The 15,379-nt window shown below is 35.9% G+C and overlaps 2 protein-coding genes across 2 annotated transcripts in view; both read right to left on the reverse strand.

Moving 5' to 3' along the window:
• shoc1 (shortage in chiasmata 1) overlaps positions 1-5,962 on the reverse strand; it is a 14,666-nt gene extending 8,704 nt beyond the window's left edge. The window contains exons 1-12 of the mRNA XM_016534213.1: positions 5,873-5,962; positions 5,398-5,518; positions 5,128-5,218; positions 4,176-4,357; positions 3,739-3,898; positions 3,427-3,529; positions 3,171-3,315; positions 2,717-2,812; positions 2,487-2,616; positions 1,074-1,168; positions 629-895; positions 482-511 (exon numbers count right to left, since the gene is read on the reverse strand). Of these exons, the coding sequence (XP_016389699.1) occupies positions 482-511; positions 629-895; positions 1,074-1,168; positions 2,487-2,616; positions 2,717-2,812; positions 3,171-3,315; positions 3,427-3,529; positions 3,739-3,898; positions 4,176-4,357; positions 5,128-5,218; positions 5,398-5,518; positions 5,873-5,950 (1,498 nt within the window). The 5' untranslated portion in view covers positions 5,951-5,962. The remainder of the gene's footprint in view (positions 1-481; positions 512-628; positions 896-1,073; positions 1,169-2,486; positions 2,617-2,716; positions 2,813-3,170; positions 3,316-3,426; positions 3,530-3,738; positions 3,899-4,175; positions 4,358-5,127; positions 5,219-5,397; positions 5,519-5,872) is intronic.
• A 2,942-nt stretch (positions 5,963-8,904) lies between these two features.
• susd1 (sushi domain containing 1) overlaps positions 8,905-15,379 on the reverse strand; it is a gene marked incomplete at its 5' end in the record, with an annotated part of 11,761 nt that continues 5,286 nt past the window's right edge. The window contains 12 exons of the mRNA XM_016534342.1: positions 8,905-8,986; positions 9,090-9,183; positions 9,286-9,325; positions 9,420-9,675; positions 9,879-9,972; positions 10,894-11,080; positions 11,170-11,261; positions 11,370-11,534; positions 12,317-12,496; positions 12,687-12,866; positions 14,076-14,255; positions 14,365-14,544. Coding sequence (XP_016389828.1) covers positions 8,923-8,986; positions 9,090-9,183; positions 9,286-9,325; positions 9,420-9,675; positions 9,879-9,972; positions 10,894-11,080; positions 11,170-11,261; positions 11,370-11,534; positions 12,317-12,496; positions 12,687-12,866; positions 14,076-14,255; positions 14,365-14,544 — 1,712 coding nt within the window. The remainder of the gene's footprint in view (positions 8,987-9,089; positions 9,184-9,285; positions 9,326-9,419; positions 9,676-9,878; positions 9,973-10,893; positions 11,081-11,169; positions 11,262-11,369; positions 11,535-12,316; positions 12,497-12,686; positions 12,867-14,075; positions 14,256-14,364; positions 14,545-15,379) is intronic.

Here is a 15,379-nt window from a genome sequence, read left to right on the forward strand (position 1 = left end):
CTCTGCTGGACAAACTAAGTAATTACACCATTTCAAGCATTTTATCTGCGTTGTATGTTCTGTAAAAAAAATTTCATATCGGCGGCATATTCGCCGATACCGATATATCGGCAACAGGCACATATCGGCCGATAATATCAGCAAAACGATATATCGGTCGGGCTCTAGTTAACACAACAAAGCTTTTGGAACAATGCTTTTGTTTGTTTGGATTTTTTTTTTATGTTTTTGATAGAAGTCTCTTATGCTCATCAAAATTTAGTTTTGCCATCAGAGAAGTAACCTTACTTAAATGATATTCCTCTATGGTTAACAGTTAACACAACAGCATTTCTAGATTTTCCATTTTCCAATTTTGTTTGTTCAAACTTCAAGTATGAGCAATAACAGTGTCTGCCTTATTTAGCAAACAATCATGACTAGAAAATATATATTTAGGTTGTATCTGAATGAAATGATGAGAGAAACTTAAAAAGCTCACCTGCATTTGAAGCACACTTACTCAGCAACTCTGTAAAAACACAACATTAGCATACAGAACTTTAGAGTAGTATTTCATTCTAACAAAATCTTAAAACCATAAATAAAATATTTAAAAAAAAAGAGTATTTATTGCATTCTGTCTTACCATCTATTTTCACAATAGACAGTGGTGAGAATGTTTCATCCACGTGTGGCTTTCTCACAGCTCTCTTACAGTCTTCTGTGGACATTTTCTCAGTATAGATGGAGAGATTTCTGAAGACGTTTTCAGGAAGCATCACTGTACTGCCAGTGAGGTGAAACTGGCCCATATTGTCTTTGGGTTCTGCATCCTGTTCCATCTCCACCTTCAGGAGTGTGAGAAGCTCTGGGAGTGACTGAATGTGGACCAATGGCTTAGCTACCTGTGGTTCTGTACAAAAACACAATGGAGTTTAAGGGCTCTAAAAAAAAAAAAACTTTTGTCTAGCCATTAATATTTGACTAAAGAACAAAATGGCCAAGATAGGAATATTTGTGTGAATGTTTTTAGTAAATAAACACTTCTATGGATGCACACTAAGTTTCTCAAATTATTTTCTACACATTACCAGCAAGTAAAAATCGAGCCACACAATGGGGATGTTTCTCTGCCATCCAAACAGCTTTTTCCATATTTTCACAATCACTGTCTGACATGAAATGCCTAGGAAAAGTACATTACATATTATTTACTTTATCATATATTTTATTATTATGAGCGGCGTTTTCATTGATCCTTAAGTCAACATGAAAATAAAATTGAGCCTATTTACTTTATAGACCTTAATCAGGTTAGACACCATATTGAATTTAACATGGACGAAAACGAGGTTGTGAGGAATAGATTTACAGTTTTTACAATAGCACACGTTGTATCTATATCAAGGAAGAAAATTGGTTGTAAATGCCATTTCATGTTGACTCAAAGAATGAAAACAAATGTACAAGTGACAACAAGCCTGTACTAGATGTCTTAAAGGGGTGGTTGACTGGTTTTTCTCTAGGCTTGATTGTCGTCTAAATGTCCCGCCCCTCACCTCAGTGGCATTGTAAACAATGGCGTCGTCTATATTGCTTATCAATTGGAGCCCGATTGAGAAGCAGAGAATATTATGGCGCTTTTCCACTGCATGGTACGGCACGGTACGGTTCACTTTTTGGGGGTCAGTGTGTTGTGATTGGCTAAACCGTCTCTAGTGCGCTTCTTATCGTCCCGCCCCTCTCCTCAGCGGCATGTGCTCTGGTTGTATTGTAAACAAAGGCGTTGTTAATATCGCTTATCAGTTTGAGCCCGATTGAGAAGCAGAGGATATTATTGAAGAGGATCGCGCAGAACCTGTGCAAGCACGACTCTTAATGGTATGTTTTTGTTTATCCATGTATAACGCTTCTCATAGCTATCTGAAAAGAAGTTTATAAATGGAACAGTTCATTGTTGGAGCTGAGCTGATGATCTGAATGAGAGAGAGAGAGAGAGAGGCAGAACAGGGCGACGCGAGGAACAGGATTGAGAACCGCTGCTTTAGAACATTGATTTTGAAACTTGTGAATCCATTAGAATCGTTAGAAGACAGAATTGCGATTCATATATGAATAGATTTTTACATGTACCCCTAGTTTTCTCTTCCTCTTCTCTAAAGCAGCACAACATGGCCTCGTCCCCTTTGCTGCCTTTTCCCGAGGGCGGGGTTTATCTGGGGTTGTGACGTCACAAACCCCAGAATTAACTCGTTGTAGTCCCTACGAACCGTTTTTGTAGGCATTAAACTGCCATAATTATAAAAGACATTAAAAGAGATATCTGTTTGCATGGACTTTTCAGCGTTGTAACTTTGCAGATATTGTTTATGCTCAAACAGCAACATTACACACTAACTAACGTTAAAAAAGTGAAATCGCAATCAACCACCCATTCCACCATTTTGAATGCACCAAATATTTACAGCCTTCTCTCCCTGTTATAACAAAAATAACAAACTCACTGCTTATAAACTGGTGACAGAATCTCAGCTGACAGTCTGCTGGACATACACAGGTCTGGTAGACACAGCGTATGACTAGATGGTGAAAGAAGCAGGTCTAATTCCATCTCAGCATAAGACCTCGAAGCAACTGGAATGAAAGGTTTTGAAGTCAATGGAGATTAGAAAAGTAATCTACAGCAGGAACCACTATTTGATTGTGATTAAATATGAAAAACAATTTCCTATACCCGGAGATTGTGGCTCCTTGAAGGTGATGTTAGCAAAGCAGCTTTCAGGCATTTCCAGGACCTCCAACTCAGCCGTGTGTTTATCACCAGTGGTGACTATTATAATTGAAATATAATTATTATTGACTTTTATACAAACTATAATGGCACCAAAAAGTCACACTGTCTGATTGTAACTGCATTAGATAACAAAATATAAAAGCAAATGGCATTTGCACTTTTGAGCTATTTATTGGTGTTTGTGCATCAATTGCTTTATTATTTAAAACCTAACAAATGTATTCATTTTTTCATTCAAATGGTTAGCTTATACTTGTTCTTTCTTCTTTAAAATAAACACCTTTGCTTTGATATTTTTTCATCTAATGTAAATAACATTCAGACATTTTTAAGTTTCCAAATACTCTTTGGGGGCATTGCATATTTTTTGCTACGTATATATGTCAAGTTTTACCTTCTTTGAGAAGATCTTTTAAAGGGAAACATTCTTCTATTGGTTCACGGGTGACATTTAGAAAATCTTGCATTTGTGCAAAGGAATAATTGGGCTCTTGTCTTGGAAAGCAGTTCATATGAACTTCAACAGGCAACATCAGAGACTGTTAAGAAATCATAGCTGGTATTTAAAATATACAAAACTTTTTCATTAGCTGCAAATAGCACAACCAAGAGAGACATTTACTTTAACATGATTTAGTTTTGAAGATTACCTCTTCATTCAGCACTGCTTCTTTTTTGAACTCTTCTGTAGCATTTAAAGTAAACGTGGCACCTGTTACCTTGTCTAAAACTGCATCATATGAAGCACAGTGTCTAGAAGGAGGAAATACGGGTGAGTTGAAAATATAATTTCAGTGCATCAGATGACAGACAGTACACAGGACAATCTGACAGGCATGGTTTCTATCTTCCTCTGAGCCAGGTTACATCTATTTGTTCAATTCTCAGTCAACTTTCACATGAGTGAATGATTCTGAAGATTTTTTTATGCCTAATCCCTAATGTTATGCTCTATGTTGTACCTAAAAATAACCTCTTCTAAGAGATTTACTGATGAATTGAGAACTGGATCCGAGACAATCATGATGTTCAGCCTCTGAAGCATCCTTTGAAAAGGAGGTAGGTGGCTTTTGAACTGCTGCAGATGGTCACTGAATATCACCTCCTCTGGCAGAGAAAGATCTAAGATTTAGGAGACAAGGAAAGGACGGATTAACATCTAGATTTTCCATTATGAGCGCATCATAAGGTAAAATTCATACTTCTGTGGTCCAAGAACATATAAAGAACTCTTTGAAATCCCTTTGAAAGCAAGCTGTATGATTTTAGGCATTTTTAGCACACATCTACCCCTTTTTAGTACAATATCACAGCCAGAAATCTAGTGATACACATGTAATAAATACAGAAATTACACAAAAAATATAAACAAAATAATACTGAATACGCCAGTTCTCACCATCACAGCATGTATCTGGTGTACATGTACTAAAACTCTCTTCCCAAGGTGATCTGGTGGTACTGCTCTCAACTCCATCTAGGAGCCAGAGGGCTTCTGTGGTAGAAATACTGCACTGAGAGGCAGGGTTAGAGCTGGGAACCACTTCCTCTTGACCTCTTCCTGTCTGCAACACATTAAACCTAAACACAACACAGTCCAATATGAAGAACCTACATTTAAAGGAACAGTTCACAAAAAAATTAAGATTTGCTGAAAATGTACTTACCCCCAAGAAATCCAAGATATAGATGAGTTTGTTTCTCCATCAGAACAGATTTGGAGAAATTTAGCAGTAAATCACTTACTCACCAATGGCAGTGAATGGGTGAGGGTCCAAACAGCTCATAAAAACTTCAACCCATTGCTTCCGAGTTAAAATACGAGTCCTCTATCCATAACAAAACTTTCTCCAGTGAAAAATTCATCTCATCGGAATCAGGAGAGGAATAGGCACAGATCAAGAACTGTTTACAAGCGAAAAGAGTTCTAAACAGAAATGTTGGTGGATTTTGATGGGAGACCACAACATTGTATGGACTTTTTCACTAAAGGAAGCGTTTTTCTGGATTATGATGGACTGGAGTGGTGTGGATTACTTGTGAATTATCGTGATGTTTTTATCAGCTGTTTGGACTCTCATTCTGACGGCACCCATTCACTGCAGAGCATCCAGCAAGTGATGTAATGCTAAATTTCTCAGAATCTTTTCATGATGAAGAAACAAACTCATCTACATCTTGGATGGCCTGAGGGTGGATACATTTTCACCAAATTTTCAATTTTGGAAGAACTTTTCATTTAAACACAACTGAGAGAAATTTTATCTTTAGGAGGGATTTAATCTGCAGACACAAATACAAAATAAACTGAGATCGATCGTAACAAAGGACATTACAGACACGGTTCAAACCTCTCCAAACAGTCACTGAAACATGTGCTGGCCTTCAAATCATCCATTACAGACCCAGTCACTTGTAGAGTACAAACTGATGTTTTGTTCTCTGTCAAAAATGACACAAGTCAACGTTGTTATGATATCTTTGAATATCACAAAAAGTCTCCAGGGCTTAGTTAGCAACACAGATATCTACAGGACCTTATTTTAAAACCAAAGCTGCTCGTCAATACAATGAAAGCAACTTATTTCATATTCAATTAAACACAAACATGGCACACTTACTCCATGGTACTCTATAAGCGTTGTCCTGCAGGTGTCCGTTGTGTGGGTAGATGTTACTGACCAGCTGGAACGGAACTGGAAGTTCTAACAAGCCAATCATCATTCTGTGTCTGACTGAGGCCTGAAACAGATGACATCTCAATATTTAAAAGTTTGTGAGCTTTAAGTATTTATTTGATATTTTTATATCGGATTGTACACTTATTCTAGTTTTTATACTACTAACACACTGCCAATTTTTTTCCTTTTTTCTGTTTTATTTTGTATGCATGCATAATTGTATAATGTTCAATATTTGCATTTGTATGAAAGTGCATGTATAATGCTAATGTCGTTTTTATATTTAAAAAAACATCTCAATAATGTTGTAAAACCTAAAATATTGTTCAGAATACATTAATGGAAATCAGTGTGGGAACCACTTATCTATATAATCTATAATGTTCTCTATTATAGATGAGTGGTGGGAACTCACCTCAGAGATGTAATCAATACCCTTATACCCGACAGTCATGAAACTGGCACTTTGTTGGGTTTGACCACAGGAATTCATGTTGAAATCACATCAAAGAATTTACAAGATATCAACTACATCTTGTTGTAGAATAATCTTCACGCGATTGGAGTGCAGTTTCAAGAAAAAGTACACATTTTCCCCCGTCAGTTAAACGGAATTGTGTAAAATTTTACAATGGTCTGGTTTTGATGTGGCCTGTCAATTCGATACTTAAGCGATCGCGCTGAATATATCGTGAAATATCGGTTCTGTTGAAATGACGAGCGATAGAGTAAATAAAAATCATTTAATTAATACAAGACAACAGAGTTAAACCGGACATAACTTACAAATCTGAAGTAAAACTGTCTGAGGGGAGACAATACACACGCGCGCTCTCTCAGTGATTGACAGGCTGAAGCTACGCGACGACCACGCCCACCTCATTGATTCATCAAATAATGAAAATTAATTGAATTTAACATTTGATTCATCCTTTCAGCTGCTATTTTATTGATTGATTTTTATTTATTATTTGTGCATTTTATTTATTTTAATTTTGCTAAGAAAAAACTTTCCATTATGAAATTCATCCCAGTATCCACCAAAATACCAAGCCTATATGTAAAACCGCCACCATTAGCCAGGGTTATTGCGGTTGACTAAAAGTGAAACCATAACCAAATTTGTTACTTAAAAAAAAAAACGTAAACTGAAATAAAATATATATATAAAAAAAATAAAATAAATAAACTTATTTTACTTCAGCAACATTTTACATTTTTATTTCCCACTGAAATAAAAATGAATAAAACCTGTATACATACAAATAAATAAATAAATGTGAATTATCGTGATGTTTTTATCAGCTGTTTGGACTCTCATTCTGACGGCACCCATTCACTGCAGAGCATCCAGCAAGTGATGTAATGCTAAATTTCTCAGAATCTTTTCATGATGAAGAAACAAACTCATCTACATCTTGGATGGCCTGAGGGTGGATACATTTTCACCAAATTTTCAATTTTGGAAGAACTTTTCATTTAAACACAACTGAGAGAAATTTTATCTTTAGGAGGGATTTAATCTGCAGACACAAATACAAAATAAACTGAGATCGATCGTAACAAAGGACATTACAGACACGGTTCAAACCTCTCCAAACAGTCACTGAAACATGTGCTGGCCTTCAAATCATCCATTACAGACCCAGTCACTTGTAGAGTACAAACTGATGTTTTGTTCTCTGTCAAAAATGACACAAGTCAACGTTGTTATGATATCTTTGAATATCACAAAAAGTCTCCAGGGCTTAGTTAGCAACACAGATATCTACAGGACCTTATTTTAAAACCAAAGCTGCTCGTCAATACAATGAAAGCAACTTATTTCATATTCAATTAAACACAAACATGGCACACTTACTCCATGGTACTCTATAAGCGTTGTCCTGCAGGTGTCCGTTGTGTGGGTAGATGTTACTGACCAGCTGGAACGGAACTGGAAGTTCTAACAAGCCAATCATCATTCTGTGTCTGACTGAGGCCTGAAACAGATGACATCTCAATATTTAAAAGTTTGTGAGCTTTAAGTATTTATTTGATATTTTTATATCGGATTGTACACTTATTCTAGTTTTTATACTACTAACACACTGCCAATTTTTTTCCTTTTTTCTGTTTTATTTTGTATGCATGCATAATTGTATAATGTTCAATATTTGCATTTGTATGAAAGTGCATGTATAATGCTAATGTCGTTTTTATATTTAAAAAAACATCTCAATAATGTTGTAAAACCTAAAATATTGTTCAGAATACATTAATGGAAATCAGTGTGGGAACCACTTATCTATATAATCTATAATGTTCTCTATTATAGATGAGTGGTGGGAACTCACCTCAGAGATGTAATCAATACCCTTATACCCGACAGTCATGAAACTGGCACTTTGTTGGGTTTGACCACAGGAATTCATGTTGAAATCACATCAAAGAATTTACAAGATATCAACTACATCTTGTTGTAGAATAATCTTCACGCGATTGGAGTGCAGTTTCAAGAAAAAGTACACATTTTCCCCCGTCAGTTAAACGGAATTGTGTAAAATTTTACAATGGTCTGGTTTTGATGTGGCCTGTCAATTCGATACTTAAGCGATCGCGCTGAATATATCGTGAAATATCGGTTCTGTTGAAATGACGAGCGATAGAGTAAATAAAAATCATTTAATTAATACAAGACAACAGAGTTAAACCGGACATAACTTACAAATCTGAAGTAAAACTGTCTGAGGGGAGACAATACACACGCGCGCTCTCTCAGTGATTGACAGGCTGAAGCTACGCGACGACCACGCCCACCTCATTGATTCATCAAATAATGAAAATTAATTGAATTTAACATTTGATTCATCCTTTCAGCTGCTATTTTATTGATTGATTTTTATTTATTATTTGTGCATTTTATTTATTTTAATTTTGCTAAGAAAAAACTTTCCATTATGAAATTCATCCCAGTATCCACCAAAATACCAAGCCTATATGTAAAACCGCCACCATTAGCCAGGGTTATTGCGGTTGACTAAAAGTGAAACCATAACCAAATTTGTTACTTAAAAAAAAAAACGTAAACTGAAATAAAATATATATATAAAAAAAATAAAATAAATAAACTTATTTTACTTCAGCAACATTTTACATTTTTATTTCCCACTGAAATAAAAATGAATAAAACCTGTATACATACAAATAAATAAATAAATTAAATAACCTAATAAAAATGACCCCCCAAAAAAAAAACTTTAACCAAAATTAATTTAACAAAAAAGTAAATATAAAAATTAGATTCTAAATATTATCTTGATTTATTTGTACTTTACTTTTTTTTTTTTCCTCAAGTGTTTTAGTTGTTTTCATTATAATAAAATATAGTCCTAAATTCAGTAATACTATTGCAGGATGCTTCTGAATAATGACACAACTTGACTCCTCAGATTTACAAACTGATTGGCTTTATTTCAGAACAAATCAATCAGTGTAAGATGTTAAGATTGGCGCAGAGAAAAATCTTGGACTTGACTTTTTACAGTACCTGTGGGGAAAAAAAGAAAATCATTTGAAAGTGCTAACAAGACATAAAGCACAACATTTTCATCCTGTCAATTAATAAAAAATAAAACACAATGCAGTCTCACCAGCTGTACCAGTATCCCATGACAATGACTGAGCCAACAGCACTTATGGATCCAACAGTTACAAGAGCAGACATCTTCATGATGTAGGATGTTCCTAAAGTGAGAAGAGAAATGGTTTATATCAAACCACTTCACGTTGTTGTTGTTTTTACAATTTTCAGGTGGCATAACGCAGTGATAGATTTATAATCTTTACCTCTGGCTTTAGCCCAGATCACACAGGACTGTGTTCTAGACTACCAAAGAAAACACAGAGAGAGAACTTAGAGAACCTATCAAAAAAGTATTAAATGCACTCATTTTACAGGTCTTTTAAAGACATCTACCCACCTTTCTCCACTGACACACAGTGCGGAGGATGACATAATAGTCTTTTCCATTTTCCAGAGGTGCGTTGAAGAAGTCTCCATACAGCTGCTGATCCCCTATGGTGAAGTTGATTTCTGCGGCCAGACCACCGAGTTGTATCTGGGCCGTAACGTAGCCTCCATCACATCTCTGCTGCGCGAGGAACCGCGGACTTACAGACGAGCTGCAGTCAAACAGCATCACGCCCTCGACTGGTATAACGAACACCTGGTACATACTGAACACGCAGACACACACAAAAATCATTCACAGCAACTGAATACAGAATTATCTACAAATAGTTGATATATTCTGCATATGCAGCAGGGATCAAATAGAAAATAGTTTAAAAAATAGAAGCATTTTCAGTCTGGTCTCACTGTAAATCATGTACTCAGATGGCATTAACAGTTTATGTAAAGAGATGTTAAACGTCCTTACCATATTGAGTCAAGTGTGTTGGTGGATTTCCGTAATTTCAGAATAGGCGATGAAGCCTCTACCTCACTATATTTGATTTCTGGGGTGGGGGGAACTAAAAGAGCACAAGAAACACAGTGTACAAGTCACTATACAAGCAGACAGTACGTAAATCAATAGTGTTATTGTTTTGGAAATCAGTAAGCACCATGCAAAGCACTCATAAACCCAACTGTTTTAATGCAAGTGTTGTTTATGAACATTTCTCAGTTTAATTTTAACTTGACGTATTCAAATAACTGAGATAAAATATAGACATGTTAAAACATAATAAAATGAAATAAAAAATGAATAAAATGATGAAATAAAAAAAATATTAAAAATAAAAACATGTATGTTTTTGTAAAATGAACACTGATAGGCATTTCATTAGGCAGGTCTATAATGCAACCTTTCTAAAAAAGTAATTTAAAGGGATAGTTCACCCAAAAATGAAAATTTGATGTTTATCTGCTTACCCCCAGCGCATCCAAGATGTAGGTGACTTTGTTTCTTCAGTAGAACACATATGATGATTTTTAACTCCAGCCGTTGCAGTCTATCAGTCGTATAATGCATGGCAATGGTAACAAAATCTATGAGAGTAAAAAAAAACATGCACAGACAAATCCAAATTAAACCCTACGGCTCGTGACGACACATTGATGTCCTAAGACACGAAAAGATCGGTTTGTGCCAGAATGAAGAAACAAAGTCACCTACATCTTGGATGCCCTGGGGGTAAGCAGATAAACATCAAATTTTCATTTTTGGTTGAACTATCCCTTTAATGGCAGTTAATGTAATGCATAAGTTACATATAAGCAACAACAATATAGACTGAAACAAAGCATTATATCTTGATAAACTTGACCTGCACTGAATATTTTTCACTGATTTTCCTGTTTCGTTCAGAAATGTTACATTTCACAAGTAAAAATGAATTGTAAATACTGACGTTTTTGGTGCAAGGATGAAAGCAGCTTTTGTTTTGTACCTGGTATGCTAGTGTTTGCTGTAACTGTAGACGTGGCTCGCGTGGACTCGGCTGTAATGGTTATAGAATAGTTTGTGGCAGGCAAGAGATTCAAACAGAGAACAGGCCACAGGGCAGAGGAGCTGAATATCTTTTTCCTCCTGTCACTGAACAGCTGCTCAAAGTCTCGCAATCCAACGAATGTCACCTGTGATGAGATCCATAAGCTCATTTAGGATTAAAGAAGACAACTTGTGCAAAGAAATAGCTAGATTTCATTAATAAATGAATACTCACTGTGTATTTCTCCCTATAACCCTCATTCTCTGCATTCCAGCGCAGGCATCTTTCATTAATCACCACCAGATCGTTAATTGTCAGTTTCAACTCTGTAACACACAAAATCAGATACAAATTGGGCCAGACTTTATGCTGGCAGACACACTTCTGAGACTGTGGTTCAGTATCCCATTGTGTTGAACAGTGAGGATGCGTACCTTTGCAATGCAAGGTGGCAATCTGCCAATTTCCTGTGATGTCACATATTGAAATGTCACTTCCTGTGTGTCTGTAGTGTCCTTTAACACAGCGGTGGATCACTGCAGTGCTGTTGTCCCATGCTACCTCTGCGTGTGGCACCTCTGGCGCAGGACCACAATGTGCTATAGACAGAAAAACACAGAATGACAGATATGGTTCTGAAATTTGTGGATCTAAACATAGAACATTTGTTACAAAATATAAGCACTTGAATTTGATCTGTTATTTTAATTGCAATTCATTTTCACACTGATTTGCCGTCCGGTTATTTCTGTCTGTGTATGCATAGGCATATACCTTATCATCTTATCTACTATTAAAAACAACAACAACAACAAAAAACTACTGCTCATTTTTTACCATTATTATAAAAAAGGTTACTTTAAAAGTTCATGTAGCACACGTTGACTCCTATATCATGAAAAGTATAAATTTAACACTGCATTTATTTGATTAAAAATACAGTAAATACAGGAATATTGCGAATAATTATTACATTTTTATTGTTTTTTTGTTTTACATTTTTCTGAATATATTTTAAATTTCGATTTATTTCTGTGATGCAAAGCATCACTCCGTCTTCAGTGTCACATGATCCTTCAGACATCATTCTTATATGCTGATTTGCTGTTTAAGAAACATTTCTTATTATTATCAATGTTGAAAACAGTTGTGCTGCATTATACTTTTGTGGAAACTATTCAAAATAACCATTTGTTTGAACGCATTTATTTGAAATAGAAAACTTTTGTGATATTATCAATGTCTTTTGTTTCACTTTTTTATCAATTTAATGCATGCATGCTAAATAAAAGTATTGATTTATTTAAAAAGTCTTTAAAACAATCTTACCGACTTTTGAACATCGTGTACATCATTATAGCAGGAATTCGGTTCAGTTTACCTGTACATGTTACAGACACTTTTTCCCATGTTCCTTCTGATGTACATGTCGTCATGTTTTTGTCACTCTCCTGTTTGAGTCTATATTTACATTTGTACTGAACCACACTGCCCAGTGTAGATGCTTTGTTCCAGTGTATATCTGTTAGTGGGAATTCTGGGGGAGGCCCACAGTTTATCTCTGTTCAATGGGACCAGTGTAAAGCATTAGAAATAAAGACCACTGCATAATCTTTATTTCCTGAAACTAAGTATGATGACCTTAAAGTGTAAAACAGCTTATATGTTGCGTTCCACAAAAAAAAAAAAAAACAAGTAATAATTTTGAATGATGTGAAGGTGAGTAAATGATGACAGAATGTTGTCAGTACCTTCACATCTCATGTTAACTTTACTCCACTTTGCATCTGAGTTACACAATGACACATTCCCTTCACCCACAGTGCGATATCCAGCTTCACACACATAGAGGGCCACAGAGCCCAGACTGGAGCTGTTATTCCATAACACAACTGAGTGAGGTAGTGAGACGGGGACGCCACAGTCTACTTCTAAACAAACACACATACAGACACACTGTACATGTGCATACATATTATCAGCTTATTAAAGAGAACAGCAATGAAATAGCACATGGGTCATTCTCAGGAAATGGTTAAAGAAGTAGTTAGACCAAAAATTTAAATATGCTGAAAATTTACTCACGTACTCAGTTTGCTTCTTCATCTGAACAGATTTGGAGAAATGTAGCATTGCATAACTTGCTCACCAATGGATGCTCTGCAGTGAATGGGTGCCGTCAGAATGAGAGTCCAAACAGCTGATAAAAACATCACAATAATCCACACCACTCCAGTCCATCAATTATGGTCTTGTCAAGTGAAAAACTACGTGTTTGTAGTAAAAAAGAATAATCATTGCTTCCATAATCCATAATATTGCATTCTCCAGTGAAAAAGTCATCTCATCTGAATCAAGAGAGAAATATGCACAGATCAAGGACTTCTTACCACAACAAACCAAAACAAATACATTGGTGGATTTTGATGTGAGTGGACAACAGGGGATAGACTTTTTCACTGCAGGAAACATTATTATGGATTATAGACTTGTATTTTGGCCAGAAAGTGATGGTTTAAAGCTAACATCTTAATGATGAATTTATTTATTTCAAACATGCAGCTTTTTTCCTCACCAGACAATAAATGATGGACTAGAGTTCAGGATTACTGTGATGTTTTTATCAGCTGTTTGGACTCTCATTCTGACGGCACCCATTCACTGCAGAGGATCCATTGGTGAGCAAGTGATGTAATGCTACATTTCTCCAAATCTGTTCTGGTGATGAAACAGACTCATCTACATCTTGGATGTCCTACAGGTGAGTACATTTTCAGCAAATTTAAATTATAGTGTGAACGATTCAGTCAGAAAGGATCCACCTATAATATTAGAAGCCAAAAAAAAAAAATCACAGCATGATGGGACAAATCCTCTAATTTGAAAAAAATTTGCATTTTTGCTGAAAATGCATGAAGCCATTAAAAAGCTGAATAATCACACTATTATCTTCTGTAAAGCAGCTTTATAGTTGAACTGAGTTTGTTTCATATCTAAAAAGCTTTTAACATTCACACTGTTATTGAACTAAACTGAATTAAAATTGAACTAAAATGGCACAGTTTCATGAGAATGACCCATTTACAAAATAAAGACAGAAAACATGTCCAAAAAAAAAAAAAAAAAGCATAAAAATATACCTCGACACAGAAAATCTGGATGACTCCAGATTCCCTCTGAATCGCAAACTGACGTATCTCCTTCCCTAACATTATGAAATCCCTCAATGCACTTATAAGACACACTAGATCCAACTTTAGTGCCTCCTCTCCATATCATAACAGAGAGGGGGAGAGAGGGCGGTACTCCACAGTTCACCTCTTAAGAAACAACAAAAACCTTGAAAATGTCTTCAGTTTACACATTACATACAAAGTCAGTTCATTTATTTAAAAAACTTTGAGTTTAAAAAAATATGTACACAATTACCTTCGCACAACAGAGTTGGTTTTGTCCAGTAACCGTTCTCAGCGCACACAGATATATTAAGTCCTTGTTTAGCATAGTAACCGTGTTTGCAGTGATATGTTACAGTGCTGTTAAATGTGACTCTGCCATTCCATATTTGTACAGTGAGGGGCAGTATAGGCGGCTCCCCACACACAATCTCTGTTGAGAAGGAAATGACATGTCAATAGTTACGACTGAATCACTGCAGTATAAAGAGGATTTACAATGCTTAGGGTGGAAATTATGCACTGGGAAAAATCAGAAGTTGAGAAAGCTCAAAGACTTGAGGCAACCGGCTTCAGGGACTTTTCTGAATATACTCAAGTCATGGCAACATATGTTTTGGCCTTAATTTTACTGTTTGGACTCTCATTCTGATGGCACCCATTCACTGCATAAGATCCATTTGTAAGCAAGTGATGTAATGCTAAATTAATACAAATCTTAAGAATTCTTAATCTCAAAAAATAAGAATTAAAGTTGGTCTGTTTTTTTGTTTTTTTGAATTTGCAGAATCGTGTCTTTAGAACATTTGGAATATAGAGTATTATGGACTACTTTTATGATAATTGTTTGGTGCATTTTGTCATTTTTTTTAGCTTGAGAGTCATTCACTTTCATTGTATGGACAAGAACAGTGAGGATATTTTGAAAAATAACTTATTTTGAGTTCTACAGTCTTAAAAATGAATGACGTGACATGTGGCCAAGTATGGTGACCCATACTCGGAATTAGTGCTCTGCATTTATCCCATCCAAAGTGCACACACACACAGCAGTGAACACACACACACTGTGAACACATTTATGTGGGCAGCCATTTATGCTGCGGCGCCCGGGGTGCAGTTGGGGGTTCGGTGCCTTGCTCAAGGGCACCTCAGTCGTGGTATTGAAGGTGGGAGCGCTGCACATTCACTCACTCCCCCCACCTACAATTCCTGCCGGTGCGAGACTCAAACCCTCAATCTTTGGGTTACGAGTCCGACTCTCTAAC

The sequence above is a fragment of the Sinocyclocheilus rhinocerous genome, unplaced genomic scaffold (genome assembly GCF_001515625.1).
Source record: "Sinocyclocheilus rhinocerous isolate Xijiao unplaced genomic scaffold, SAMN03320098_v1.1 scaffold1295, whole genome shotgun sequence".
In the NCBI taxonomy this organism is placed as follows: domain Eukaryota; kingdom Metazoa; phylum Chordata; class Actinopteri; order Cypriniformes; family Cyprinidae; genus Sinocyclocheilus; species Sinocyclocheilus rhinocerous.